The sequence below is a fragment of the Mustela erminea genome, chromosome 13 (assembly GCF_009829155.1).
Source record: "Mustela erminea isolate mMusErm1 chromosome 13, mMusErm1.Pri, whole genome shotgun sequence".
NCBI classification, from domain to species: Eukaryota; Metazoa; Chordata; class Mammalia; order Carnivora; family Mustelidae; genus Mustela; species Mustela erminea.
Window position 1 is genome coordinate 81,828,936 of NC_045626.1, and position 27,879 is coordinate 81,856,814.

General features: G+C 52.8%; 1 protein-coding gene across 4 annotated transcripts in view; it reads left to right on the forward strand.

The window, feature by feature from the left end:
- Positions 1-908: 908 nt before the first annotated feature.
- RBM19 (RNA binding motif protein 19) overlaps positions 909-27,879 on the forward strand; it is a 122,862-nt gene continuing 95,891 nt past the window's right edge. For 2 of the 4 annotated variants that reach the window (XM_032309784.1, XM_032309785.1), the window contains exons 1-16: positions 911-1,078; positions 4,812-4,994; positions 6,840-6,965; positions 7,167-7,205; positions 7,481-7,673; positions 8,824-9,098; positions 10,700-10,780; positions 15,614-15,692; positions 17,770-17,841; positions 18,574-18,777; positions 19,506-19,636; positions 20,415-20,536; positions 20,959-21,055; positions 22,637-22,747; positions 24,837-25,037; positions 26,369-26,498. In XM_032309784.1, the coding sequence (XP_032165675.1) occupies positions 1,043-1,078; positions 4,812-4,994; positions 6,840-6,965; positions 7,167-7,205; positions 7,481-7,673; positions 8,824-9,098; positions 10,700-10,780; positions 15,614-15,692; positions 17,770-17,841; positions 18,574-18,777; positions 19,506-19,636; positions 20,415-20,536; positions 20,959-21,055; positions 22,637-22,747; positions 24,837-25,037; positions 26,369-26,498 (2,080 nt within the window). In that variant the 5' untranslated portion in view covers positions 911-1,042. Of the gene's footprint in view, positions 1,079-4,811; positions 4,995-6,839; positions 6,966-7,166; positions 7,206-7,480; positions 7,674-8,823; positions 9,099-10,699; positions 10,781-15,613; positions 15,693-17,769; positions 17,842-18,573; positions 18,778-19,505; positions 19,637-20,414; positions 20,537-20,958; positions 21,056-22,636; positions 22,748-24,836; positions 25,038-26,368; positions 26,499-27,879 lie in introns of all 4 variants that reach the window. The other 2 variants (XM_032309783.1, XM_032309786.1) reach the window with 2 other exon arrangements.

Consider the following 27,879-nt stretch of genomic DNA (forward strand, 5'->3'; position numbering starts at 1 on the left):
CTAACCACTGGAACCTATGAATGTGACCTTAGTTGGAAAGGTCTTTGCAGGTAGAAAGTTAAGGATCTTGAGATGATTTAAGATGGACTCTAAATCCAGTAAGAGAGAGAAGGGTGTAGATGGGATTCACACACGAGGAGGAAGGCATTGGCACCAGGAGGCAAAGACAGGCACAAGTTGAGGGACCCCTGGAGCCACCACCAGGAGCTGGAGGAGGCCAGGAAGGCTCTTCCCCTAGAGACTACCAGGGGAGTTCAGCCCTGAGGACACCTTGACTTTGGGGTTTCTTGCCTCCAGAACTGTGAAATAATACATTTCTGTTGTTTAAGGTCACTGGATTTCTGGTAAGTTGTCACAGTAGCTGTAGGAAACCAATGAACCTCATAATCTTATCTCTTAAAACTATGGAACACTACTTCATACAGAACAGCTCTGTGCCTTTGAGCAAGCTGCCTTGCTCTGGTTCCCAGGCGGCTCTCAGGCAAAACCACAGACGTTGGTTTCCCGTGGATACATTCTAGTACTTGCAAGTGATGCTCAAGACATTGCTTCACGGCGCCTGGCAGGCTTTCTGAACCTCAGTCTCCTCATCTCTGAAAGGGAGGCAAGCATCCCTAATCCTTCCTGCCATCCTAGGGCTGCTTTAGGACTCAATAATAAAATAAAATAGAGATGGAGGCTACAAAAGCTTCCAAGTGTTCCCGGGATTCAAACACCCAGCAGGCCACACGCAGACCCCCGCCAATGTTAGGAACCAGCGCCCCCTGCCGGCCGCGCCGCTGCATAGGTTTCTTCGGGCAAGGCGCGGCAGCCTGCGCTTGCGCAGAGAAAGCAAACGCTCAGGTCCGCCCCTTGAGGGGTGTGACTTCTTTGGATCCCTCTGGTTCGGCCACACCCGCTTCCGGGGAGGGCGGGCTGACGTCTGGAGCACGTGATTTTGTTCCGGCTCGCCAAAGATGGCGGCCCCCAGAGCGGGAGCGTGAAAGTTGGTGAAAGACGCTGTCCAACCCCGCCGGAATCGAAACAGTAGGGACCGTGCGCCATGTCGCGACTGATCGTGAAAAACCTCCCGAATGGGGTGAGTGTAGGGCCTGGACTTGGGAATCTGAAATTGGGACCAGCTGGGGGCCAGGAAGGAGATGGCTGGAGAGAATTGAGGGGCTGTGGCCCTGGGGCTGGACTCAGGGCGCATTCGAAACCTAGAAGGGTCAAGATTCTCGGCATATCCGCATTTGACAGTTGGGAGAGGGAGATAGCGACAGATCAGGGGTTCGCAGCCGGCCCGAGGGTACCTGACTTCCATCCTGACAAGTCTCTTCCTAGGAAGATGGCCAACACCCCCCACGTGTGCCGAACGCTCTCTCCTACAACCTCTCTCGTACGCGCACTTTTGTTGTTGTTCACTCGTCACTCGTTCGGATCCTGCACTTACACTCCTCTACGGCTCGGGAACTTGTTGGACAGGCAAATGGGGAGTATTAGGTTGAGGACCTGCGTTTCGATCCCCACTCCTGTCTTTGGGGCCAGTGGGCATGATTTAAGAAAACTGAGTGCTTGTGAAGAGCTTTAAACCATTCATCCAGTAAGTGGGGAGGGGGTGGCCTAGTCATGCTTGTCTCTGTTTCCCAAGGGACCAGCACAGAACCTGGCACGTGGTAGGCCTTCAATAAAAACATGCGGAATGAATGAGTGAAGAAGTAGCTGCATGTCTGTGGTGTCATGACTGGAGGCAGTGGCTGGAGTGGTTCATCCTTACCGATTTTACTATAACTTTGGTTTGGGGAGCTGTCCCTCACCCTCCGTGTGGCCAGTAAGCTCATTCCCAAAATACAAAATGCGCCCTTCGGATGGGATGAGAGAGCTTCTGTACTCTTAAGTCTAACTCCTTAGGAGCTTCTCTCTTTAGAAGGAGGGATATAACACAAAGTTATTTCTGCTTTCTTTGTGGTTTTTAAACCTTTCTCCGCCCACCCCCGCCAGTGGGTTGTGGGAGAGCTATGACAGGATTTTAAGAATTCGAATAGTACCAAAAAAAAGGATTCAAACAGTACCATGGTGTATGAAATGAGAAGCAAAGTCTTTTGCTCCGTCCTACCCTCTGTCTCTCTCCAGGTGGAACCACCTTCAATGGTTTGTTTTTAGGACTCCTCACAGGTATTACTCCATGTCTAAATGGTGTGCTTTCTCCCCCATTTCTTGGTCTGTTTACCCCAATGGCTATGTGCTGACCCTACCGCATGAAAGACAAGGAACCACAAACATCTGTTGTTCCCTTCCAGTCTGTTACATTATTATTTTTAGTTCTTTCAAAATACCTATTGATCCATCCACCTGCTTTAGGCAATGTCTCTCTCTCTCTCTCTCTCTCTTAAAGATTTTATATATTTATTTGACAGAGATCACAAGTAGGCAGAGAGGCAGGCAGAGAAGAGGGTGGGAGCAGGCTTCCCACTGAGCAGAGAGCCCGATGCAGGGGCTCCATCCTAGGACCCTGGGATCATAACCTGAGCTGAAGGCAGAGGCTTAACCCACTGAGCCACCCAGGCACCCCTAGGCAATGTCTCTTGATGCCTCACTTTGATGGATGAGGATTTTAGCATGGCTGCCCTTTCTTCCCCTCCCACTTCTGTTTCACTGGGCTTCTTCCCTCATTGGACTGACTCTCTTACAATTGCTTGTCTTGTCTGGTGAATGAAGGAACTGATGAAAAACCAGTAGTAGTAGCTAACATTTTGAGAACTTACTATGTGCCAGGCACTGTACCAGTTGCTTTCAGTAAAGTAACTCATTTAATCCGCAGCAACTGACCCTATCAGGTCAGTTCCATTTTTGTATCCATTTTAAAGATGAAGAAACTGAACTACAGCGAGGGGAAGTGACTTGCCTGAGGTCACACACAACGGGCAATTCATAGAGCAGGGATTGAATTGAACAGTCTCTTCTAGAATTTGCATTCCTGACCCCTACACCCTACTGTCTCTCTTTGCATGATAGCATGCACTTTTCTTAGCTCTTTCCCAACACGTGTTTAGTAGTGAGTATGTTATGTTGCTGTCACTTTGTAGACAGTGGGGGATAAGACTCAGTCCCATACCTTTATGGCATTGATGGTCTAGCAGAGGACTTGCACACCAGATCGCCATGGTGTAAGGGGCAGGGACTGAAGCATGACCCAGTGCTGTGTGAGCACAGAGGGCTGGGTTACCTGACCTACCTGGGGAGTCCGGGAGAGGCTTCCTGGGGGAGGTGATTGAACTGAGAATGAGAGGAGTTAGCCCAGGCCTGCTGGGAAGATTTCACCTAGAGGAGACAATTCGTAAAACGTCAGAGGTAAAAAGCAGAAAAGGCTGCAAGGCATTTGACAAGAGGTGGTGCTCAAGGGCTGGGTCAAGTTGATCATGGAGAATCTCGTGTTTTACAGTACTTGCTTATTCTTGAGCCTCTGGTGTTAGAAAGTCGCCAGGAGGTTCTTAACAGAGGAATGGTGGGGGTCAGACTTGGGTGTGGTTGCCCCCATGTAATGGGGGAGATGAATTCACTGCCTTTTATGTATCTGAACTGAGTCACAGCTCTTGATTCTGTAGACTTGGGTAGATCATTGATCCTGGATGACCTTCATTTTCTTCTCTCTAAAATGTGGATAATTCCTAACTCATAGGGTGATCCAAGATTTTAATGATCAGAGTTATTAAGAACCTGCCGCAGAAAACGTGTTTTTCCTTCCTTCTGGGCTGCCACCATCCCTAGTTGCTTTAATTTTAGTCCTTGTTTTGGCTACCTGTGGGGTTCTTGGTGTCCCCACTACTACCCACACACAGATCCCCCAGTAACTGCTTAGAAAACTCAACTGAATCGCATCGGTGGTCTGGCTGGAGTGAGGATGGGGGAGACGCTGGGAGTCCGTTTCTGTGTGGGCTTCCTTAACCAAATAATAATAATATTAAGGAATTAGTTTTCTATTGCTACTGTTAAGAAATCAGGAGGGTCAGGGTTTGAGATGTCAAACTTAGTGGCTTGAAACAATACACATTTATTATCCTATAGTCTTGGAGGGCAGAAATCCTAAAATCACGGTGCTGGCAAGTTGCCTTCCTTCTGGAGACTCTAGGGGAGAATCTGTTTCTTCGTCTTTTGTAAGCTTCTTGAGGCCGCCTGTGCTCCATGGCTTTTGGCGACACCCTGCAGGGTCAAAGCCAGCAGTGTGTCATCTTGCAGTCTCTTTTTTGTCTCCACCATCACACTGCCTTTTGCAGCCCTGACCCTCCTGTCTGCCTTGTGTAACGGGACATCGGTATTGGATCTGCCCAGATGAGTCAGGATAACTTCCCCTTCTCGAGATCCTTAATGTCATCACATCTGTGAAGTCCCTTTGGCCACAAGCAGTCGCAGTCCCAGCGGTCCCACGGTTTGGATGTAGCCGTCTTTTGGGGTGCTTCATTATTCTCTCTACCCTCATGAGCAAACACATGTAATTTACCACGTTCATTCATTCACGCGTTTACGCTGACATTATCAGGTATTGACGGGAGCGGCTATGGTGCTGGGCTCCGTACGTAATAGATCTCTTTATCCTTTGAACAGCCCATAGAGTAGGATGATTTCACTGCAGCCTTCCTGCATCTAGATTTCCTCATCTACTAGTTCCTGTTCGGGCCAGAGCTGGAGCCAGGTCCCACTACAGAGCATGCTCTGCCCCAGCCTCCTCAATGTTGGCCCTTGGGGAATCCCAGGGTCCAGGGTTTCCAGCCGTTTTTGTTCCCTTGGCTCAGAGGACTCCCCTGCCCCTCCCTCAGTGCGCCCTTCTGTCGTAGATGAAGGAGGAGCGTTTCAGGCAGCTGTTTGGCTCCTTTGGCACCCTGACGGACTGCAGCCTGAAGTTCACCAAAGACGGCAAGTTCCGTAAGTTTGGCTTCATCGGCTTCAAGTCAGAGGAAGAGGCCCGGACGGCGCTGAACCATTTCAACAAGAGTTTCATCGACACCTCCCGGATCTCGGTGAGTCGGCTTCTCCTGCCTGTCGAGACGGACACCCCTTGATCTTTCCCTCCATGCTCTAGTCCTGAGCCGAGCTGTTTTCAGACTGTGCTGTCTTTGGTCCATCTCCCTGGTTCTCCAACTGTTATACATACGAATCCCTCGGAGAGCTTGTTAAAACAGTTTCGGAGTCAGTGTCAGGGTGGGCTGGGACCCAAGAATAGGCAGGTCAGCTAGCTCACGGGTGAAGCCAGTGCTGCTGTCCCCAACATGCTCAGACAACCACTGTTCTTTGTCAGTCGCTCACTCGTTCAGCAGATACACAGGGAGCACCCACGCCGTGCTGGGGATTTCGAGAAGCGTGGTGCCCGTGGTCCCCGTCCTCGTGGGGCTGGCCCGCGGATAGGCTGCTTTCACTCGGTGTTGTCAGGGCTGCGAGGGGGAAGCTCCAGAGACCTCTGGAAAATAGAGGAGGCCCACGTCCTGACCCAGGGGTTGTCAGGAGAGCTTCCTGAAGGAGGAGGTCCTATCCCTGTCACTCATATACATTTAATGACTTGGTCAAACATTCTTAACACTTGGTTGAGAAGAGAAAACCAGATGTTAGGCAAGTATGTATCACATGACTCCATTCACTTAGAATCATATTTCTTAGTCTCTGTGTGTGAAACATAGAAAGAGCTGTGCGGAAGGATTTTTACCAAAACATTCGTTTCTCTCTCTGGGTGATAAGAATTGGGATTAAAAACTTTTTTTTTTTTTTTTTCATTTTCCTTGTTGCTTTTCTCTGTTGATTTGAGTTTTTTTCACTGAACACATATCATTGCTACAGAAACAGCAGAAATATTTTGAAAGTCTGTAGAAAGGGGTGTGGCAGGAGGACAGCCCCCGCCCCCCCCAACCAGTGAGTGGCTGCAGGTGCACCCAAATGTGGCAGAAAGTGCAGCCTGTCTCAGGAGTGTGTTGTGGGAGTCGTGTCAGCTCAGGCCTAACGCTGAGCAGGCTTCTCTGTGGCCGCCCACCTCTCTCATCACCCCGGAGCCATTCTCTGCGGCCAACGAGCTCAATGTGCGATAATTATAGTGAATCTGGAAGCCGTTAGCTTAGCCTTGCCTTGTGCCAAACCCCATGTCAGCCAGCCTGGGGCGCTGAGTGGCTAAGAACTCGGGCTCTAGAGCCCAGGCCCCCCGAGTTCCCGTCCCCACTCTGTTACCTTCTCCCTGGGTGACGGGGACAATTGACCTCACTTTGCTGATCTGGGAAGTGGGAAGGGTGGTGGTCCCTCCCTCCCGCTGTTCTGGAGGCTCGCTGTCCTCCCGCTCACGGAGCACTCGGACTGCCTAGCGTGGGCGGTGGGCTGCTAAGTGTAGCGACTGGAATGACTCAGGGAGGAGAAAACAAAGGCCAGGAGAGCGTGACCGCGGCTGACCCTGGGACAGAATGGTGCCGGCCCCTACACATGGATTTTTCTCATTAATACAGTAGAGTATCATAAATGTATTTTCTGTTATGGTTTTCTTAATGTGTTCTTCTTTTTTAGCTCATTTTTCTATAAGAATGCAGGGCATTATACCTATGACGTACAAATTACGTGTCAGTCAACTGCTCTCCATAGGGCTTCTAGCCAGCAGGAGGCTATTAGTAGTTGGGTGTTGGGGGGAAGTGGACAGTTACACACAGACTTTTATTTACACAGGATCAGTGCCCCTAACCCCGTGTCCTCCAAGGGTCCATTGTAATTTGCTTCAGCCGACTCCACTCGTAGGTGGCAGCTGCTGTTTTCAAAAGCCCGGTTCCAGGTGCTGAGGGTAGCACCCGTACTGGGCTGGGGGCAGGTGCCCCCATCACCCTCTCTCTCCCACGCAGGTGGAGTTCTGCAAGGCGTTTGGGGACCCGACAAAGCCCCGGGCCTGGAGCAGACATGCTCAGAAAACCAGCCAGTCCAAGAATCCTTCAAAAGACAAAGATGCTGTCCCTACAGAACCCAAGAAAGTGCGTAGGTCACTCCCACCTACATCCCTCGTGTCAGCAAAGTGGTGACCTGGGGTGGGAGGCGGGGACAGAGCAACGGGAGCAGGAACCACCAGAGACTCCCTGTCAGATGGTTCCCGAAGGTGGACCCTCCCCAGGCAACCTGTCTGTCCCGTCTCCCCATCATCTGGGACCCTTACCCTCTGTGCCTTCTGTCTACAGGATGACAAGACAAAAAGGGTAGCAAGCGAATTGGAGAAGGTGAGTGTGTCCTGTGGACCAAGAGGAGGGGTACCCGGGACGGCACTGGGAGGGCTGCGGCAGGCTGAGACAGCGTGTGGTGCCTCCTGTCCTCCCTCTTCGTGTCTCTGTGGCTTCTTGGTCTCCCTGTCTGATGACGAGTGCGACCAGCTGACCCCAGGGGTCCTCTAGAGACCCGGAGAAATGAGCGCAGGGGATGCTCCCACCCGCTCTCGGGGGGTCAGGAGAGTGTGCCCCAGCGGACCCTTCTTTCCCCACCTCCTCTCGGCCGCCAGCTGAAGGAAGACACCGAGTTCCAGGAGTTCCTGTCCGTGCACCAGAAGCGGATGCAGACAGCCACTTGGGCCAATGACGCCCTGGACACCGAGGCCTCGAAGGGGAAGAGCAAGGCTGCCAGTGACTACCTGAACTTCGACTCCGACTCGGGGCAGGAGAGCGACGAGGAGGTTGCGAGCGAGGACCCGGAAGGTGAGGGCATCCACGTGCCCCCGTCCACACAGAGCATGCGCCTGTGTGTGTGTCCCGGCCTGGGTGGCTCTGACCTGGGTGCCAGACATGGGAGATGACGTAAGAGACACCGTCCTCTCTGGGGGTGATGATCCCACCCAAGATCTGCCCGGACCCATGCTGGTCACAGTCGGTCAAGTATTTATTGAGCACCTGCTGAATGCCAGGCGCTGGTTTGGGCCTCGAGGACACAGCAGTGAGCAAAGAAGAGTTCTCTCCTGGAGCTGGAAGGTCAGGGGAAAGAAACAATAATTAAGCTTCTGCTCGAGGGCCCCCTCCTCGGAGGCCTTCCCTGGGAGCTCTCCTACCCCCATTTCCTGCTTTCTCGCCGCAGCGCTCGTCTTCAGATATCATCCTTAATAGTGGACTTAATTCCATATTGTGGGGAGGGAGGGGGCTTCTGTCCTCAGAAGAGGCTCACGGCATAGCGTGGGGGCAGATGGGAACAGGAGCGTTTGCAGTCCGGAGTGGTCACTGCTCTGGTTGTGGGTCGGGCATTGATTTTACCCGAAGGTGAGACAATGGATTGAAGGTAAATTTTATGCCTGGTGAAGTTTCTGGGCAAAACTGGAGTCTGGAGGACTCGCTGGGAGTGGGTGGGATATGGTGGGGAAGGGACAGGAAGGGGTGGTCACCGGCAGAGGGAAGAGCATGGCCGGGCACGGGGGACGGGGCTGCGCAGGCGTTTGAGGGGATCCTATGTGGTTTGGGGCGGCTGGAGAGGATGAGGTGGAGCTGGGGGGAAGCCAGTCAGCTCACGTCGGCCTGATGAGTGTCAGTGTCCTGTGAGCATCTGGAAGCCACTGGAAGATAGTAGGTGAGGAGTGAACAGTCCTGTCTGTTTCTCTAGATGATCGCGCCAGCCGCAGTTGAAAGACCAGGCTGGCGCAGGCGGGGCCAGTGCAGGGAGCTGTGCAGGGAGCCACGGAACTCTCTCCACTTGTGGCACGTGGCGTGTCAGAACCCCCAACGGTTAGACCCGTTTAACATTGTGTGTCAGAGGCCCCACCAGGGCTGTTCAGCGCCTCAGGCTGCCATGCTGGGCCCCCTGTTGGTCCCCGCCTCTGCTTGGCCAGTGCCCGTCGCTAACTCCCAGCCCCCGTTTTTGCAGAGGAGGGGGGCCACGAACCCAGGGCAGCCGTGCAGACAGAGCTGTCAGACATGGATTACCTGAAATCCAAGGTGGTGGAGTCCCAGTCGCCGTCGTCCTCGGAAGAGGAGGAGAGTGAAGACGAGGCCGTGAGCTGTGGGGCCGGGAGCGGGGCCGAGGAGGAGGAGGAGGCTCCCGACCCCGCGCCCACCCAGCAGGACAGAGGGAGGCCAGGGGCCGGTCCAGCACGGGGCAGCCCGTCCAGGAACGAGACAGCGGGGGTGGCCAGAGCGGAGGTGTGTGCATGGGGGTGTGAACTGGTGCTTGGGGGGCAGAGGGAGGATGGGGGACAGCTGCCCTGGTTCTCGCCCACGTTCCCTGCGGGGCCCGCCTTCAACTCTCGGCCCTGCTGCGTGCCTGCTGTGTGACCTTGGACAAGCACTTCTCCCCTCTGAGTCTGTTTTCTGTGGCAATGTGGAGAGGCTGTCTGCCTTCTGTAGCACCAGAGTGTTCACGAGCTGTGGGAGGGGCAGGGGCATGTGATGCTCGGCGCTCCGTAGCAGGAAAGGCAGATGGGAGCCACGATGGCCAGTAAGAGATGGAGCTAGTGGACTGCTTGCTACGTGCTGGTTATAATGCCAGCTTGGTCGTTTGTCATTAAGTCTTACGACAGCCTTCCAGGGAGTGGGGGTGTGCAGGGATTCTTGTCCCATTTTACAGGGGAGGAACCTGAGGCCCAGTGAAGGAAAAAGAACTTGTCCAAGGTCACAGCTAGGAAGTGCTGGGGTCAGGCTTGAACCCACGCCCACTGGGTTCTGAAGTCTATGTTATAGATGTGGGTGCTACCTTCAGGGACAGACACCTTGTCCCCCCACTGGGCTGCTTCTGCTCAGAGACAGGGCAGGTCACATTGGGGCCCCCGTCCCCTTGCCTCCCTCTCCCACCCGGCCCTCTTCAAGGCTCCAAACAGCATCTCTCTTTTCTTTTCCTTGTCCCCCTCACTCCTTGATTTACAGCCCCTTCTCATAACCACACCCTGTCCTTTTGTCCTAAAAATGGACATTCCGGAGAGGTAGGTGAGTCTGGCAAAGTCAAAGAACTATGGGTTCAAACCATAGCTCCGACCCAGTGTGACCGTGGGACCTGGGGAGAGGTGCTACTCCTCAGACCACTGGTCCTCACCTAAGATAACGCTCAGCCTAGCAGCAAGCCCTGGTTTCCCAAACCCCTGTCCTAAGCGCATGCTGGCGGTCGCAGTTTCCGAGTTCAGGAAGACACCTCAGTGCCTCGTGCAGAGTCACAGTCCCGGGGGGTCCGGGACAGCACCCCCTAATCAGGCACATGTCTGTTCATGTCTGTTTCTGCAGTGAAACCAGGAATGACCGCTCCTCCTACTAAGGGGGTAAAGGCAGATGTCATATTGCCTCACGTCCACTCAGAGCAGATTTTACTGGCCAGTGACTTTAAGTCAAGGGCAAGTTTTATTGCCAAAGGAATTCTGGAAAATTTAGATTTCTTTAGGACTCTCTGGATACAGAATTACAAAGAGGATTCTGAACCCACACCCTCTGAAGTTGCTTTGAGGATTCAGTAAGACAGCAGTATTTACTAAGTGCTTTGGACCAGTGTCTGGCCCAGAGTTAAGCCCTAAGTCTATGGCAGTGAATAGCAGAGTATCTCAAGGCTCCATCTGAGGCTCTCTGCCCCTCCTCGTAGCCTGAAGGCCCGGCTGGTGCACCCGTACCTCCCCCTCCAGCCAGACTGCCCAGCACGGCAGGCACGATGCTTGTCTGCATTCCCTGGCTCCCCCTGGAAGCAGGTGTCTCACCGAGACGTCTGGCCCCGCCTTCTCCTGGAGCTGTCCCCAGGAACTCACTGGGGCCATTTCTGTTCTCAGGCAGACAAACCAGCAAACCAGAAGGAACCCACCACCCCCTACACTGTGAAGCTGCGGGGAGCCCCATTCAATGTCACAGAGGTACGACCAACAATGCAATAACAGCAGGGAGACCCTGGGACATGGGAGGCGGGGAGGAGCATGCCAGGAGGCTCTGGTGTGGGGGGGCTTTGGGGTCATTGAGGACTTGATCTGGGAGGAACTGGGGTCAGAAAGGCAAAGTACGATCTCAGGATCAGGAAACAGAGACGGCTCTACAGAGACCAAGAAATACTGGTTTCACTCTCTGGTCCTGTACGTTAGAAGTGGCAAGCACTCTTTAAAAATTTAAGGGTGTCTGGGTGGCGCAGTCGGCTAAGCATCCCAACTCTTGATATCGACTCGGGTTGTGATCTCAGAGTCATGAGATCAAGCCTGTGTTGGGCTCTGCGCTCAGTATGGAGTCTACTTGGGATTCTCCCTCTCCGCTCCCTGCCCTTCCCAGCCCCCCACCCCCTGCACTCTTTCAAAAATAAATCTTAAAAAAATTGTTTTTAAAGGATGAGCCAGATGATTTGTGATCAGTGTGGTAACTACTTAACCCTGCTGTTGTAGCACTGAGGCAGCCCTAGACAGTAGGTACACAAACAGTCATGGTTGTGTGCCAATAAAACTTTATTGACAAAAATGGGCTGCGGGCCACATTTGGCCCACATCCTGGAGTCGGCTGACTCTGGGTTTACATAGCAGAGAACTTTTTAATTTACTTCCTCGTATAGGTGATAGAAGTTCAGTGTAGGAAAAATTTTAAAAGTAGCTAAGTGAAGAGAAGTGGAGTTATCTTTAACTAAGATGACCATATTAAATATCCTCCAGCTGAGTTGAGAGTGAGAGCAGTGCTAACCAGATAGGGTTAGGGTGCCAAGACGTACATCTACTTGGTGCAGGTGTAGTTACTGACGGTCCCAAGCGAGGTGGGGCAACATTACACACACACACACACACACACACACACACAGACACTTTATATCCCACTCAGTAACAACCAGTAATCATATCTTGTTAGATGCTTTTTTCTTTGTAGATAAATACTGACCTCTGTTGTTTAGTTTTATAAAGCATTTCTACAGTAAGAACTATTTTGAAACTTTTTCCTCCGTTACCACAATATGTTAAAAATATTTTTGCATACTGAATTTTCTGCAACGATATCATTGTTCACATTGTATGTTTTTTCTTACTCTGGACACATTACAATATTCTCGCCTATCCCCCGAGGTGGAGCATGGGCATTGTTTCCAGTCTTCTGCTGTTAATAAAAATGTAGTCATCATTCCTCGAGTCTGGACATGAGCTGATTTTTTTTTTTTTGGGGGGGGGGGGTAAAGATCAGATAGCACAGATTTTAGGCTTTGGGGGTCATATGGTGCTTGGATCACATTTCTTCTGTCTTTTAAAATAAGCCTTCAAAAATGCCAAAACCATTCTTAGCTTGCAGGTCATACCAAAGCAGGCCATGGGCAATATTTGGCCTGTGGGCCACAGTTCGCCAACCCTTGCTTAGGATATTTTATGTAAGCCCATGCATGGACATATTCAGGGCTTTGATAGAGAATGTCAGTTGCCCTCTGGAAGCATTGTTAATTTATACTCCCTTCAGCAGAGTATGAAAGTGCCCACTTCTGGGTACGCTGGGTGTTCATCTTTATCAAGATGACAGACAAAAATGGTGTCCCATTTTAATTTACGTTTTAAATTATTGGTGGGGTCGATCACTCACGTTTGTAAATCATCATACATTTCCTTTACACAGTGCCTGGCCGTATCTTTGCCCTTTTTTTCCTCTTGAAGTGTTCATCTCTTTTGATAGTCTGTATATTTACTAATTTTTAAAAATGAAGCTTAGCAAAGTTCCTCTATGCAGTAAGCATTTGGGTCACACTGTGGAGTCTCTGAGTTAGCTGGTAGAGTCCTTCTGGAAAAAAGAATTCCATCTCTCCACACTCTTCTGTATGTTGCATTTTTTACTTGATGGTACAGCATGGGGAATCTTCCAGATCAGGACATTCTTTTTCATGATGCACTATATTCTACTGTTACAATGTGCCACACTTTAGTTTTAATATCAAACACGAAGAAAATCATGCTTTAATTTAAAAAAAAAAAAAGGAAAGAAACACTAGATGGCTTTTTCCAAAACTAATTAATAAAAAAAGTCATTTTTTTCTTCTCCGTGAATAAAAACAAAATGTAATAGAAGAAATGGTTTGTACGTGAAACAGAAAGAAAACCTACCTTTAGATAGTCTGAGGAATATTTGTGTGTTTGTGTGTGTGCGTGTGTAGGGAGGCTTTATAGATACTCTAATAAAAAGGTTTTGGTTTTTTTTAAGATTTTATTTATTCACTTGATAGAGATCACAAGTAGGCAGAGAGGCAGGCAGAGAGGGTTGGGGGGAGGCAGGCTCCCCACCCAGCAGAGAACCTGATGTGGGGCTCGATCCCAGGACCCTGGGACCATGACCCAAGCCGAAGGCAGAGGCTTTAACCCACTGAGCCACCCAGGTGCCCCTCTAATAAAAGTTTTATAGAGAAAACATTAACCTCCAGTGAGGGATTTAAAAGAATACTATGTAAATGGGAAGCCATACACTTTTAGAATGTAAAGATGCTGACTCTTCCCTAATCATGAATGACTAAGTTCAGTTATAGCTCATCAGGGTGGGGATGGTGTCATAGAACATTCAGGAATATCCTGTAAGAATAGACCATTCCCCTACAAGATACTGAAACATGTTTGAGGTGATGGCAATTAAAACAGTTTGGTTCAGGCAAAGTTGTGGACAGGTTGATGGACTAGAATAGAATTCGGAAATAAGCTCTAATTTGTATCAGCATTTCCTTGAGGATCGTGGGGGTGTCCCGTGTCAATGAAGAGAGGTTTTTCTGTAAGTAATAATGGGACAACTGGTTTGTCTTTTTGAAGAGAGAAAAAAAAGATGCATCCCTGCCTTATTCCTTACAGCAAGAGAAATTTCAGATGTACTGAAAGCTTTAAAAAAAAAATGAGACTATAAATGTTACAGGAAAAAGCTTTGGTGAATTTACTTATAATAATAGAATCAAACAGGCCTCTCTGAGCCATTTGCAGAACTCGGTGTCTGCAAGGAAAAAGATGTATTAATTGCTGGCATAACAGTTAAAACTTCTGTAAGATAATAAATGTCAGAAAGGCAAAAGACAACATTTGTTCGCAACCACACAACAGGAACATCTGGTTTCTTTAATTTACAAATAGTTCAGGCACTTTTGGGACTTCTGATCTGATAGGAAAACGGACAAAGGGTAGGAGGTCTTCTAAGGAATATACATATGGCCAGTAAGGATGCTTGAGTTGACTTGTAGGTAAAGAAAGACAGCTCGAAACTGGAAGGTGACATTATGCAAAAATTTTAAAAGTTCAATAATGCTTTCAGCCACTGTCAGCAGAGGTGTGCACGGCAGCCTTTTAATGGACAATTTGGAAGTATCAGTCAAAATTAAGAATATCCATACGTTTGAGCGAGCAATTATAATTCCTACACAGGAATTTGCTGTGTAGGCGAGTGAACCAAATACACCAAGATTTCAGTGCAAGAATGTTCACTGCTCTTGTATCACTGTTTTATTTATAACGTCATGTATCAATTTTTATCATGTCATTTATAAAGGGAAAAAAGCAGTAATCTTTACACTTCATCATGAGAGAAGCCTGCGTCTCCCTCTCCCACTCCCCCTGCTTGTGTTCCGTCTTTCGCTGTGTCTCTCTCTGTCAAATAAATAAGATCTTTAAAAAAAAAAAAAAGCAATGTACAGAGGAGCATGGATAGGTGCATTTCTTTTTTCCAGAAGACACACCCTATATCATAGCATTTCTCAGTAGGCACATAAAAATGAGGAAAAAAGCATTTTTGGGAGAATTTGATATTTTTGACTTTTTTTTAATGGAAGTAAGAATAGGAAAAATTCACAGCTTTATTGGACTTCTTTCATTCATTGTGTAGTGCTTTGATTTTTACATTGTTTGGACATTCTAAGCTTCCCTAAAGGCCTCGGGCCAGTATGCGGATGAGAAGGGGGGTTCCCTACTTTCTTTTTTTTTAATCAAAAGCCAACAAGAGTGAGCAGGGCTTTGGGATTAGGGAATTAGGGGCCATTTTTGTTTTCTTGTTTGTACTTTAAAGCATTCCCTAATATCAGATATATCTGGATGTTTGTGCATTTTAAAAAAAAAAAAATGTGCTTAAGCCACCCTTTATGCCCAAAATAGATGAGTTCAGAAAGTCGGGGACCGTCCACAACAGCACTGTAAATTGCTGTGTCTCTCTTTCATGAAGTAACATGGACAAATACTAATGCATTCATGAAAGGTGACAAAAGCCAGAGTTAACCCCAAATATGTCTTAAAAGGTCCTTAGGGAAAAGATCAGAAACAATGCCTGAAAATGCCATTTGGGACAATACTATTTTTTTTTTTAATATTTTATTTATTTATTTGACAGAGATCACAAGTAGGCAGAGGCAGGCAGAGAGAGAGGGGGAAGCAGGCTCCCTGCTGAGCAGAGAGCCCGATGCGGGGCTCGATCCCAGGACACTGGGATCATGACCTGAGCTGAAGGCAGAGGCTTTAACCCACTGAGCCACCCAGGCGCCCGGGACGATACTATTTTATATATAGATCTGTATTTTTTACTCTTCCAATCTTTTGTTCTAAGCTTATCTAAGGTAGTTTTATTGCATGATGGGGAAAAGCTCTGTGTTTAGCAGTGAGAGAGTAGCTAACCGGTGAAACACCGTGGGGACCTTTCTGAATTTGGAAATTTGACCCACGTTTCTTCATTGGGGTGCGCCTCTGTTATCGGGCTTGATAAAGGAGGGAAATCTTTTCTGCTTGCAGAAGAACGTTACGGAATTCCTGGCACCCCTGAGACCAGTGGCCATTCGGATAGTGAGGAATGCTCATGGGAACAAAACAGGTAAGGCCTGGGCCCTCTGTGGGGTGGGTTTGGGGAGACAGAGGGCATCGATGGGAGGTAGGGGCAGCGCCTCGGGGGAATGTTTTTAGGGCAGCTGCTGTGTTTGTTCTTTGTGTCCCCAGTTCAGTGGACGTGTTCAAGCACTCGGGACAAGGGTCTGCCTCTGATGGTCTTGTATGTAGCTTGCCCCTGCTCTACCCTCTTGAACCCCCATTCCCGTCCTTGCTCTCAGCCTATGCTTGTGCTCATGGGCTCACCTGTTCCATTTAAACACATGCCCCTGGTCCCGGGGCTTTACTCAGCCAAGTCCACGGGCAGTGCTGTGGGTTGCTGAGGAGTGTGGTGTTGCCCCAGGCCGCCCTCCCCACTGCCTTCCCCGCTCTGGGTGGCCAGCCCCCTCCCTAGGCTTCAGAGGGGTAGGGAGCACGCTGGCAGGAAGGGTCTGCACTTGGAGAGCTAGGGGCTCGCCTGTGCTTACTTGGTGCCCTCCCGAGAGCCACCCTGGGGGCCTCTGGCTGGGGAAGGCCAGGCAGCAACCAGGAGGCAGGGTGTCCTTGGCAAGAAGACTCCCACCTGGGCAGAGGGGTTGAGAACTGTGGGGGCTGGTGTTCAGGGAAGAAAGGGCTCCTGCTTTAAGGATGGTCTTGTCACCTTTGAGTATCTGCGATTCCTCCCTCGCTCCCTGAGCACAAAGCCCTGCTTCCCAGGCAGTGCCGTTCAGCCAGCGAGCTCTCCTTGCACACTTACCCGAGTGCAGTAAAGGAGCGGGTGACGAGCGCCTGCCCGGGCTCAGATCCCAGCTCAGCCACTGGTGGGTCCTGGAACCTGAATGAGGGACTTGGCCTCTCTCCCCTCACCTGTGCAATGGGGCAGTCCTACCTAGTCCGGTCCATTGTGAAGACTCCGTGAGTTAGCACACACACAGCATTTAAACTCTGCTGAATGCCTCCGACATACTTCCTGAGAGCTGCTGTTAATAGTGGTGGTGGTGGTGGAGGAAGGGGTGCCCCTGTTTTCATGGTACTTTGGAGACCACAGGGTGAGCAGGGGCTGGCATGGGGGAGCAGGAAGGAGCATATCAGAGCTGTCAGGGCTGAGAGAAAACCGTATTGGAGGCCTGGGAGCTGGAGGGAGCTGGCATGGGAGCATAACACTTTTGAGGAGCGACAGATGTCCCCTCAGAAGAGCTGGTGAGGAGGGAGGACCCAGCCCCGAGGCCGGGGGGCTTACTATGACCATGGACTCCAGCCGAGGTGCAGGAGCGCAGCAGGGGCTTAAAGCATGGGGAGGCCACAGTTGGATACGGAACAGTCCCTGGCTGGTGACAGAAGGGTCCTGGGGCCGGGCCCACAAGGGGTGGGTGGGCTGGGTGGGGCTTTTGCAGCCGTCCAGGGAAGGATCCGAGGGGCGAGGGGCGTGGGCTGGGGTGTGGCGGAAAGGGAAGGGAGAGGATCGGGGATGTTTATGGGGATAGATGAGGTGCCTGCCTTTGGGAACGGAGAGGAAGGAGGAATCCTTAGAGGCAATAAAGAGCCTTGTGATGGAGCCCTAGACCCCTGGGCTTAGGACCACATTACAATGCCGCCATCTCTTAGCCCTGCCGCTCTGCCACTCATGGGGTTGAGGCCCTGTGAGGTTGCGGATGGGGGGCCCCTGCACTCCAGGAAACAGTCCCGTGTGCTTGTTTGTGCACACGGGGCGAGCGACGGAGTCCTCGTGGAGACAGCCGCTCGGGTGCTAAGCTGGTCACACATTTCCGCCTCGGCTCGTCTCCTCCAGGGCAGGCCATGGAGCGGGCCCTGGTACGGGTGGGGTGAGGCCGGAAGGGAGCTGCAGGCCTCCTGTGGTCAGCACCTTCGTCTGTGAAACCAGCCCGCGGGGTCTCAGCACTGCCCGCAAGGAGAGGTGTGCCTGGGGGTGCGGTGGGGAGAGTCCGCTTGTGTTTGGAGGCTTGGCGAGCCTAGGGGTTTCCCCCCACTTTCTGCTCAGATTCCCCAAACAGCCAGCACAGTGTGGGTGTTCCTGTGAAACTCCCACCAGTGTTTTCAGTCTCCCTTTTGTCACTGTCCCCTCCCAGGGTACATCTTTGTGGACTTGAGCAGTGAAGAGGAAGTCAAGCAAGCTCTGAGATGCCACAGGGAGTACATGGGTAAGGGGCCAGCCTCTGCCTGGTGGCAGGGCTTCACTCGCTCATTCGGTCACTCCGTATGTTTGGGGAAGGGTCTGCTGTGTTCCCGACACTGGTCTAGACACTGGGGATACAGCGGTGAGCAGAATAGACCAAAACATCTGGAGGTGGGAGGTAGTTGGAGGTAGGAGTTAGGAGGTAGGAGTTAGCTGCTGTAGAGCGGGGAGAGACAAGCAGCCAGCAGATGGGCTGGGATTGGAGCAGGTGTGTTTTCAAATAGGATTGCATCCACTTGGGCCTCGGTGAGAAGGTGACATTGGAGCAAAACCCAGAGGAGCGGCAGGGGCAAGCTCTGGCTTTGTGGGACGGTGCACAGAAGCCGTTCATCAGCAGTGCGAGGTAGTCCTCCAGGATGGGCTGTCCTGGGACACCTTGGCCCAGGCAGAGCCAGGGAGTGTGCCTGAGGGTTAGAGGATACAGCACGGTGGCCTGCGGTGACCAGGCAGCTGCCCCCCACCGCCCGCACCACAGTTAAAGCCGGATTTGCAGGATGAGTGAGATTCGGGGAGAGAGTCCTTCCAGTTCATGTCTAGCCCTGGCCCAGAACCCCCACCTGGTAACAGAGCTGGGTGCCAGCACTCTTGCCTTGGCCGGGGCCTCTGGAAAGCCCCAAAGGAGAGTTTGGATCACCACCCAGGAGTTGCAGGCAAGTTCTGGGCCTGCCCCGGAGCCCTGACTCCTGTCCTCCTGCAGGCGGGCGCTACATTGAGGTATTCAGGGAAAAGAACGTCCCCACGGCCCAGGCGCCCCTGAAGAGTAGCGCCAGACCCTGGCAAGGCCGGACCCTCGGGGAGAACGAAGAGGAGGAGGACCTGGCCGACTCCGGGAGGCTCTTCATCCGAAACCTGCCCTACACCAGCACTGAGGAGGACCTGGAGCAGCTCTTCTCCAAATTCGGTAGGGCCACTGCCTCCGGCTCTCCTAGCACTTAGTGTGCGAGCCGTCAGCCTGGGCTCCAGGAGGGCCCGCCTCCCGTCAGCTCCTGACCACAGGCAGATGGCTTCCCCCTCTCGCTCTGTTCCATCCTCCATAGATGGGGCCCGTGATCCCTGAGCTGCTGGGAGTGCTCCCATGTCCTGGACGCGGGGGTTAGCAGGGCTCCCGGGAGAAGGTCATGTCACGGGTGTCGTGAGCTGTCTAAACTCTGTGTCTCCTTGCTCTCTCTGTCTAAACACAGAACAGACAAGATTTGGAGACGATCTCCTGAGTTAGCCCTTGCTGGCCGAACTCTCGCTGCTCGGAGTGTGAAGTCCCTGCGTGGGAGCGGGTGGGGGGTGCGGACGCAACAGGGCTCCTCGGCCTGGGCTCCGCTGTCTGAGACCTTGCTCCCCACGCCGAGCGTCCCAGGGGGATGTGATAGGGTCTTGTTTGTCATGGTCGCTGCTATTTCACAGGCAAGAATGGGAAGGCCTGAGGCTCAACTCAGCACGCAGGGCTGCGTGTTTGTAAGGTCGGAGTTAGCATTTGAGATGGAGGGTAGACTCGTAAAGGATTGAGAAAGGCTACTTTCGACCACTGAGGTGGTCTCACGGTGACCGTGACCGGGACCCACCCGGAAGAGCTGGGTGCCCAGCACTCAGACCCAGCCGCAGCCCCCAGGATGCTGACACCTGTCCTGTCCCCAGGTCCTCTGTCTGAGCTTCATTACCCCATCGACAGTCTGACCAAGAAACCCAAGGGCTTCGCCTTTGTCACCTTCATGTTCCCTGAGCACGCCGTGAGGGCCTACGCGGAAGTGGACGGGCAGGTGTTTCAGGTGACTGCCCAGGGCTGGTGGAGGGTGGCTGGGCTCAGGTGATGGGGACAGGATGCACACATCGTCCACATACACGAGCGCCCACATTTCTAAGAAAATGTAGACAGTGTGCAAAGCCGCTGCCTCACAGGAGCCGGTGGAGGGGAGCTCCCCGAGGGCAGGGCCCTTCAGCACCTAGGACAGCGCCTGGGGGCACTGTGGAGGCTTGAAAACTCTGTTAAATGAACACATATGCCTCCGTGCCCAGAAATACCGCTTGGGAGAGAAGCGGGTAGGAGAGTTTGAAGCCGGTCACGTAAAACAGGCACAATAGAACGTAAGAAACTCTTCTTCTTTTCCAGTGTTACTGCGTAGTTTGCTTTGCCCGCCTGCTCAAGCCCAGGCCAACTTGTGCTCCCTTTCTCCTTTTTCTCCCTACTCATTCGTTCATTTGTGATTTATTGGTCTCCTGGGGCTGCCCAGCTGGACCTGGCTCCCACCCACGTGGAGCCCTTGCTTCAGAGTGTGGGGCCAGGAGGGAGCCCGGGTTTGAGGGGGTGAGGGCTGCTGCGGGGTTTTCATAAGATGCTCAATTTCTGTCTTGAGACTGCGTCAGACATCTCCCACCAGCGTCGGGGCCCTGAGTCATGTGGCCAGGCCCCCATTCTGGTGTGAGGGTGGCCATGTGGGGGTTCTCCCAGAGGCAGTATCTCCCGACTAGGGTCTTAGCACTAATGTCTTGGGGCAGGATGTGGACCCACCCCGCCCCCCTCATCCTCTTCTCATCATCCCCAACCAGGGAAGGATGCTCCACGTGTTACCCTCCACCATCAAGAAGGAAGCCGGCGAGGACGCGGACACCCCAGGGTCATCGTCTTATAAGAAGAAGAAAGAATCTAAAGACAAAGCCAACAGCTCCAGGTCCTTACCCACTGCCAGCCTCTGGCCCTGCTCCTCCAGCTGCCTGCGTGCTCTGGCCCCTTGGGATGGGTTTAGCCTCTTTTTTCGTGACCTCGCTGGGCCCCACATGCCTCATCGGCTTAATGGGGAGAATCACAGTGGTGCCTTACTTTCTTGGGGTTGGAAGAATTAAATGAACTGATACAAGCAAAGTGCTGGGTCCCTGGCACAAAGTAAGTGCTTGTCCAGTGTCAGGGATTGTATTGTCCTTGCTCATGTCTCCAGGCCCTGGGTCCTTGGCCCATCCACACCAGGTAAGTTGGCAGGAGGAGGAGGAGGCTTTGGGCAGGTGATGAACTTGTTTCTTAGAGCTTTTGCCTCAGAGAAAATACTCTGCTCGTTCAGCCTTGGTCTGACGTCCCCATTCTGCCTCTGCCTCTCAGCTCTCACAATTGGAACACGCTGTTCATGGGCCCAAATGCTGTGGCTGACGCCATTGCACAGAAGTACAGTGCCACCAAGAGTCAAGTGTTTGACCACGTGAGTGGATGTCCCGTCTGAAGCATCTGGCTCTGGGTTGATCAGAAGGGGAGAAAGAGCAGGGGAAGGGCCATGGTTCTGGGGTCCTCTACAGGCCCCAGGCCTCAGGCCGAAGTTGTGGGCATCCTACGAGCCTTCTCTGGAAGTATCCTCTCTGTGCTCCAGGCCTGCCTCTCCTGGGCTTGTGTGGAGCCAAGTCAGAGAGACCCAGCTGTGTGGTGCTCCTCACCACAGCCCGATGAGCTCGGTGCTCCTGCTGTCCCACTTTCCAGGGGAAGAAACTGAGGCCTAGGGATACAAAGCAGCTTGCCCAGGGTGATGCACCTGGAAAAAGGCAGATGGGATGACAGGTCTGTCAGACTCTGGTGCCCATGCTCTGAACCCCATCACCTGCCTCTCCAAGTGTTGTTGCACACAGTCCCTCAGCTGTGGGTGGGGGGGCAATCCTTGAGACGAGGAAAGGGGAGTCATTGGTCTCTGTCTCTCTTCCCACCGAAGTGAAACCGGATTCTTGCTGACTTCTCCCATTCATCTTTCTAGCCCCCTTACATCACACAATTTCCTTAAAATGTGCACGCCTCTATTTACACTGTGGCTAAGTCCATCTTCGGCAAAACCTTGGAGTGTGTTTTCCAGCCAATCAGCAAAGGAGATCTGTGGTTTTGCCCCATAAACCACAGACCCATTGTCATTTCTTCCCGCCCAGCACTCCCAAGTCAGCGCTGCCCATTCGATCTAGAATGTGTGCCCCGTGTGTAATGGCAGACATCATAGTGGCCACGTTTTTTTAAAAACCAAAAAGAAACAGGCAAGGTTTGTTTTCATAATCTGTTTTGTGTAATTCGGTATAGCCCAAGCATAGCCAGGACATCATGTCTACGTAATACACGGTGTGAAAGATGACAAGATCCCTTTGCCTTTTGCTTTCTCACTAAGTATTGAAAATCCAGCATACGTTCTATACTCCGAGCACTTCTGGATGCTCACACGCCACGTTTCTAGAGTTCAGTGGCCAGATGTGGCGCGTGGCCCCCATGTTGGGCTGGTCACCTCCAGGCCTTAGACACTTAGGAGGCATGCGGCCAGTTCAGATCCCACAGGCACCCCACACAGGAAGGCTGGCTCTTCTAGAACCTTCCAGAGAAGGAAGACATGTATAAACAGGTGCAGCACACCCGTGATGGCTGGGAAGGTTAAGCAGAGTAGGAGAGAGGGTGTGAGAGTAAGGGTCACCAGTCAGCAAAGTGACATCTAGGCAGAAACTGGGTGGAGGGGGGGATTGGATTGTGGGTAAGCACCATGTAGGCGGAGGTCAGAGAGTATAGAGACCCGAGGTGGGGCTGAGGTTGGTCTGCTTGGGTGAAATGGAGGGTGGGGAGTGAAGCTGGAGTGGGAGGCACGGGGCTCTTGATTTACTGTGGGAGACCCAGAGCCTGAGCCACGAGATCACTATGGGTCCACCAGGGGCGATGGCAGGGCCCAGCCCCACCCAGCCATCTCCTCAGGCTGTTGGGAGATGAAACGGCTGACCTGTCACCAGCCCGCCAGCTAACAGGGCCTCTTCCCCCTCCCCTCCCATAGGAGACCAAGGGCAGCGTGGCCGTGCGTGTGGCCCTGGGGGAGACCCAGCTCGTCCAAGAAGTACGACGCTTCCTCCTGGATAACGGGGTCAGCCTGGACTCCTTCAGCCAGGTGGGTGCCAGGTCAGCAGGCCACCGGTGGCTAGAGGCCCATGGATGGGGTTTCAGATTCAGGTTGGTTTGAAAACCAGAGCTTTCCTTTTTTTTTTTTTTTTTTTTTTTTTAAAGATTTTATTTATTTGACAGAGATCTCAAGTAGGCAGAAAAGCAGGCAGGGGGGTGGGGGGTAATAGGCTCCCCACTAAGCAGAGAGCCTGATGCAGGGCTCAATCCCAGGACCCTGAGATCATAACCGGAGACAAAGGCAGAGGCTTAACCCATTGAGCCACACAGGCGTCTCAAGATCAGGTCTTTCCAGGATGATGATTATTAATCCCTAAATTGTCTCTAAAGAAGAAAATATCCCATGGGCTCAGACAAGGAGCCCGTCTGACTCACATGGTGTCTCTTGGGGGCTGTGTGCAGGGACCCCGCCCAGTAGCTTACTAGGAGCCCTTGTAGTCTGTGAGTTAAGACCTTCGTTGGACCGGGTAGGAGAGCGGTCTGGACCCCTAATGCTCCTTCTCCACCAGGTAGGAGTTTAGGTGACAGATGGTTCACCAAGTCCCACGAGCCTGCTGAGACCTGCTCACATCTTCCCCTCCCTCTCACAGGCTAGGAAACTGAGGCCCAGAGAGGCGGTGGGGGTGGCGGATTAGAGGTCAAATACCAAGCCTGTGGCAGGAGCCCAGACTCGAGTTCTGACCCCCAAGTAGCCCTCTCAGCTGTCCAGGCCAACCTCCAGGGCGAATGCATGTGTGAAATACAGATGCTGAAGGCTAACACTTCCTGGGACTCCCCACAGTTCCCCCAAATCTGTGTTTTATTATTCCTTTCCCTCACGTGACAACCCAGGAAAGCAGCCCTGTGTGTTCCCACCATGGTCCACAGAAGCTGAGTCATGTGTTCCAGGTCCCACAGCTGGGTGTGGATCAGAATGCAGCCCCAGAGCCCGCGCCCCTAACCGTTATTCTCTGTGGCCTTAGTTGTACCTGAAGCCCACTGGGGCCCAGCCCTTCCCACCTGCAGATGGCCTCTGCCTGACTCAGTCCTCACAGCAACAGTGAGGCCTACAGGATGGGTGTTCCTGCCCATTTTGCAGATGAGAAAACTGAGGCCAGAGGGAAAGCAACTGACTTACGGTTTCAGGTTAGATTCATATCTAAGCTAAGACTCCTGCTCAGATACCCCATATGCCAGGAGTTTTGCTGTAATATCTTGCTTCTTTGGTGCCCCTGCTACTTGATTTTTCAGTAAACTGATCCCTGACATTTACAGGGTGGCACATTCGATGTGCGCTTGGCTCGTGTTAGTGTGTGTAATTCATTCCTTCCCTGCAAGGCTCCTGTGAAGTGGGCGCCCTGTCCTGGCGTTAGGGGAGGGGCTGAGACCGACGTACATATACGTACCAGGGCCGTCGTAGTGTCTCGTGGGGCTTCTCCCAGAGGCAGATTGAAGAGGTTCAAGGTTGGTTCTCACTGGCCAGTGAGCACGGTTGAGAAAGTTCAAGGGGAGACCAACAGAGAGTGTGCTTATCACAGTAAGAGCTGCTATAGCAGGGCGCTGTTGTTTGCCTGGGGGATCACTGCAGAACTCACACTACACACTTGTGTCCCCAACCGCACCATGAGAACGGATGCACGTAGCTCTGAGTGTCGCAGGCTGCTCCTGCAGTAGTAACGTGCAAGCCCATCCCGCCTGCCCCATGTGTGACAGCAGGTGCCCTGCAGGTCCAGGACAAGACCTCTGGCACCAAGATGCACATCCTGGCCATTGGCAGTCTGGGCGGGGACAATCTGCAAGATCCAGCGAGGGCTGTGGGCGGGCACTGGCAGAATCTGCCGTGGCTCAGAAGTGGAGGGGCTGACGTGTGACCTGGGCTCTAGACCTGGGGCCCTCGCCCCTCCTCGCCCCAAGGAGCCACCTCTCTCCCTGGAGCACCATGTCTGAGGGAGTGGGATCTCGGGGCCTGCTCCCCAAGTACCTGGCACTTGAGGTCCCAAAGGGGTGCCTGGCGCAGAGAGAGCTGCAGGTGGGCACTGGGGTCAGCCTGGAGAGCCTCCCTTCTGTTGTCCCCACGTGTCTTGATTCCCTGCCTACAGGCGGCGGCCGAGCGAAGCAAGACTGTGATCCTGGTCAAGAACCTCCCGGCAGGCACCCTGGCAGCTGAGCTGCAGGAGACCTTTGGCCGCTTCGGCAGCCTGGGCCGCGTGCTGCTGCCCGAGGGCGGTGTCACCGCCATCGTGGAGTTCGTGGAGCCCCTGGAGGCCCGCAAGGCCTTCAGACATCTGGCCTACTCCAAGGTAGGGCTGCTGGGGCCTGCTGGGGAGAGGGCAGAGGGGGGTGGTGGCGATGGACCAGCAAGCAGCCTCACTGCAGACCTGGCTGGTGGCGCTGGTCGCTGGTCGCAAACTAGCTTCTCCCGTGTGGCCTATGACCCCGCCTCCTCGGGCCAGGAGCATGCGAGAAGGCCTCTCTAGACATCCCCCAGGAAGCACCCCGTGAGGTTCCTTGCCTCACTCTCGCTTTCCTTGGCTCTCCACTCCTATGCGAATTAGAGCCATCTTTCCTGGAGCCTCTGGTATGTTGCATTTCCAGTAAGTTGAAAGTCACTTGTGTAAGAGGGCAGTCTCCTGTTTCTCTGTAAAAAGAGAAAGAAGTCCTGTGTATATGCACATTTATAGCAGTAGGTTATCTTCTTGTGGTTTCTTTTATCAACGGCCACAAAGCAGGGGCTTGAGACAGCAGAGCTGGGGTATTGTCTCCCAGCTCTGGAGACCCAAAGTCAGAAATCCAGCTGACCCAGGGCCCTGCCTGCTTGGAAGTCTCTGAGAGACCCTTCCCTGCCCCTGCCAGCTTCTGGTGGCCCCACGTGTCCCTTGACTTGTGGTTGCATTTGTCTGGTCTCTGCCTCTGTCTTCACGTGGTCTTCTTCCCCTGTCCCAGGTCTAACTCTGCCTTTGTCTTGTGTGGACCCTTATCCTCGGATTCCCGGCTCACCCAGATAACTCAGATGCTCTCATCTCAAGATCCTTCACTTAATGATATTTGCAAAGATCCTTTTTTTCCAAATAAAATCCCAAATCCACAGGTTTTAGGATTTGGGAATGTGGACATACTTTATGGGGGGGGGGGCACCATTCATCCGAGATGAGTAGCTTCTCTCTATCAGGCACTTTAACTGTCCACAGACTGCTTATCAGTGTCTGGTTTGTCCATTTTGTAAAAGGAAAGAATGTGCCTGCACACGTGCGCGCACGCACTGCCTGTGGTCTGCAGGCAGGGGAGGGAGAGAAAGTGTTCTGACCGCCCTTCCACGCTTCCTCCCGGGGAGCCGCAGTTCATAAGTGATCCTGCTTCCCCATCCCACTCACCTTCACTCCCTGATCACAGAAGACCCACGGAGACCCCAGCGTGTCCAATGACAACAGATGCTCGGGCCTGTCCCCTGAGCCCCAAGCTGCAGCAAGGGTGGGGGGGAGTGTGGTGTTCTCGTGGGTCAGGCAGCACAGAAGGTTCCAGACTGTGCCACTCTTCTTGGCTCCGTTCCTCTGGTTGAGTTGCCCATACTCTGTGAGCCTCAGGCTCTCTGTCTGCAGGAGGAACTGAGCGCCTCCCCGCCTTATCTCTGCAGTTTCACCACGCCCCCCTGTACCTGGAGTGGGCTCCAGTGGGCGTCTTCTCCGGCTCAGCCCCGCAGACGAAGGAACCCCGCGATCCACCAGCAGGCCCTGCAGAAGAGGACAGGACAGAGCCAGAAACCCGTAAGAACTGCGATCAGGGTGTTCCGTGGCCGTGGGCAAGTGGAGGACGGAGGGTAGCAGGGCTGGGCGCCATGCGGTGGTCTGTCACATACTTGGTTTAGAGTTCTTTATTTGTCCCGGAGACCAGCATATTTCAGACTCTCGGGTTTTATAGGCATGTAAGATGTTTTTAAGATCAGAGCGTAGAAATTACAGGCGCGGCATAAAGTAGCAGCTTTACAGTTTGCCAGTTAAAAGTTGAACAGACCCCTAGAATCTACCCGTAGGGATTTAGAGCAGAGCCCGTGGGTGCCTTCTTAATGCCCCCGCCCCAGTGCCTGGCCAGGGAGGGCGGCTGGCAGAGGAGACACTTTTCCCCGAGTCCTTGGAGTGGCACAGGGTCCCTAAGCCACCCAGGACCGCAAGGGCAGGGCAGGGAAGGGACGCTGGGGGCAAGGATGGGGGTGGCCCACCTCCCAGCTAATGCTTCACACTTGGGGGCAGAGGGGACGCCATTGGCACCGAGGCAGCACCGGCCCCTCCTGATGGGATGGTTGTGCAAATAGCGAGGGTTTTCACACGCCCAGCCTCTGCCCACTGCATAGTTGGGAGGGCTCAGTGCCCCTGACCCTCCGAAGCTCACTGCCCTTGCCCCCGCGGTGTTTCCCACATGTCCCCTAGGGGGCGGAAGCGCTCATGACCACAGCCGAGCATTGAAGACCTTCTGAAAAATTTTGAAAAGGACTGGCGGTCCTGTTCCCCACAGGTTAGGAGCGCTCATCAGCAGTGTCCCCTGCTTTCCTAGCCAGCCCCCCATGGAGTTAGCCATGTATTGAAAAAATAAGGCTTTATTGAGAAAATAAGGCTCCCGTCTGCCACCGTCGTTCGCAGAAAGGGTATCTCAGGGCAAAAACGGGGCGAGCAGAATTCTCAGATTAAAGAGCAGGCCTTTCATTGAATAGCCCTCACTGTCCGTAAACCTCCTGGGGCTGTCTGCACTTGGGAACCCCTAGTCTGGTATCTTCGTTCCAATCAGGAAGGGGAGTTCTTTTGTCTCTGCATTTCGAGGCTCCAGGAGGCCCCCCGGTCCTCAGGCTTACTAATTACCATCTGAACCTTCGGTAGCCCCTGATGCCAACCTAGTTCTGTCCTCAGATGGGATTAAGGTTCCCTTCAAAACCCACCTGCGGCCATCAGGAAGACTTCTCTTGACACAGTCCTGTGATTTTCTTAACTAGCCATCACCCCAAAATCTCATCACCCCAAAATCTTCAGCCACCTCACTGTTCACTTCACTTGCTCATCCTGAACCTGATTATTTTTTGGCCAAAGCAGGCCCTTGTTTCAGGCACACAGACTTGCCGGGAACGAGGACCCATTTCCCACCTCTTTGGCAGGACCA